This window comes from Buceros rhinoceros, unplaced genomic scaffold (assembly GCF_000710305.1).
Source record: "Buceros rhinoceros silvestris isolate BGI_N320 unplaced genomic scaffold, ASM71030v1 scaffold34646, whole genome shotgun sequence".
Lineage (NCBI taxonomy): Eukaryota > Metazoa > Chordata > Aves > Bucerotiformes > Bucerotidae > Buceros > Buceros rhinoceros.
The window spans coordinates 1-1,548 of NW_010417473.1; the positions used below are offsets into that span (position 1 = coordinate 1).

The 1,548-nt window shown below is 50.2% G+C and overlaps 1 protein-coding gene across 1 annotated transcript; it reads left to right on the forward strand.

Moving 5' to 3' along the window:
• Window positions 1–176: 176 nt before the first annotated feature.
• Window positions 177–1,257, forward strand: ICT1 (immature colon carcinoma transcript 1; the record flags this gene model as incomplete). The annotated part of the gene is made up of 4 exons (XM_010138220.1): window positions 177–286; window positions 542–624; window positions 728–897; window positions 1,173–1,257. Coding segments are annotated over 4 exons (448 nt in total), but the record flags the coding sequence as incomplete, so codon positions are not given.
• Window positions 1,258–1,548: the final 291 nt, after the last annotated feature.

The window sequence follows — 1,548 nt, forward strand, 5'->3', positions numbered from 1 at the left end:
CGAAGCAGACCCGGGCCTGTCCCCGGTTAAGCGCCCGGCGGTGGGTTAGGATCCGGACTACGGAGGCCGCGCCCGGCGCACAGAGCAAAACCCGGCGTGAAAGCACTGCCGAGTCCCAGGCGTCCCTCAGGCCGGCGCGCTGCAGCCTGGCTCGTCCCTGTTCCTTGCTGCCGCAGCCGCAGGGACCGTGTCTGCCGGTCAGCAGGCTGCTGCGCTTCTCTTCCAGATCGCCTGACCGTGTCCTACTGCCGGAGCAGCGGCCCGGGCGGGCAGCACGTTAATAAAGGTGAGGAGGAGGTTCTGCTGCTTTGAAGGAAAAAAATAAGTCTTTGGCGGTTTCTCTGTACTTTGTGGTAAAACACAGAGAGCTCAAGGTTCAGGTGCTGCCCTGTATCATTACACTACGTGTGGACACAGCTGCCAAGCCGCTGTAGTGCTCCAGACCAGTGGTAACATACTGGACTCTCCTAGAAACGCTCTTACTAGGATCACAGGAAGGCAAACTGTGACACTGAAAAAAAGATGCTGTTTCTTCTCCCAGTGAACAGCAAGGCAGAAGTTCGGTTCCACCTGGCCTCAGCAGACTGGATTCCAGAGGCTGTGAGACAGAAAATGGCATCGATGGTAACTACCCCCCAACTCCCAGGCGCTGTGTAAATGTCCGTCTGACAGAGAGTGACAAGTCTAATGCGGTTTCAGTGATCTCGTCACGTTCTCCCCTCTTCAGCACAGGAATAAGATAAACCGGGCTGGTGAGCTGATAGTGAATTCCGAAGAGAGCCGCTACCAAATGAGGAATCTGGCCATTTGTTTAGAGAAAATCAGAACCATGGTCACGGAGGCTACCGAGACGCCCAAGGTGGTGTCAAAGGAGACGACACAGAAATTGATAGAGAGGTATCTTTGCTGAAGTGGCCTTTATTTGAGATGGATTCTGATTAACGTGGTACAGGATTTAATTTGCAATTCCTTCAAACAGTCTTCTGCGTGCTCACTGGGATTCCCTTTTTTCTGGTAGATCTTAGCTGCTTTCCTGGGGAGCAGCCCAAGGGCAGGGATGGTCTTTTCTGTCTGTGGATGTTTGTGGCTCATCAAAGCTGCACTGCACTGTGACTGTGCTCAAAGTTGAACGTTTTCTTTGGACGCTAAAGGATCTTTTCATTTTGTTTTAGGGTGGAAAAAATGAACCGCGAACGACTACGACAGAAGAAGATACACTCAGCTATCAAGCAGACCAGGAAGGCAGAGTTTGACTGAGAACAGCAGGCATCGAAGCCCTTGGCATAACGTGGCAGTGGCAGCTGTAGATGACTGTAAACTCACAAGCTATATTCAATTAAAGTGGTCTAAAAGTGTAAATAAAAATATTTAACATTTCCTTTTGAACCTAATGGTACGCTGTGACAACCTGGCAGTCATCTTGCAGAAAAATTGTTGCTCTTGTTTGAGAGAAACTGAAAACTGAGATTTTTGTCAGTTGTTTTTTCAATTCTTCGTGCCCTGTGCTCTACGAGAACAACCTCTCCTGCTGACCACAACACCAGCACA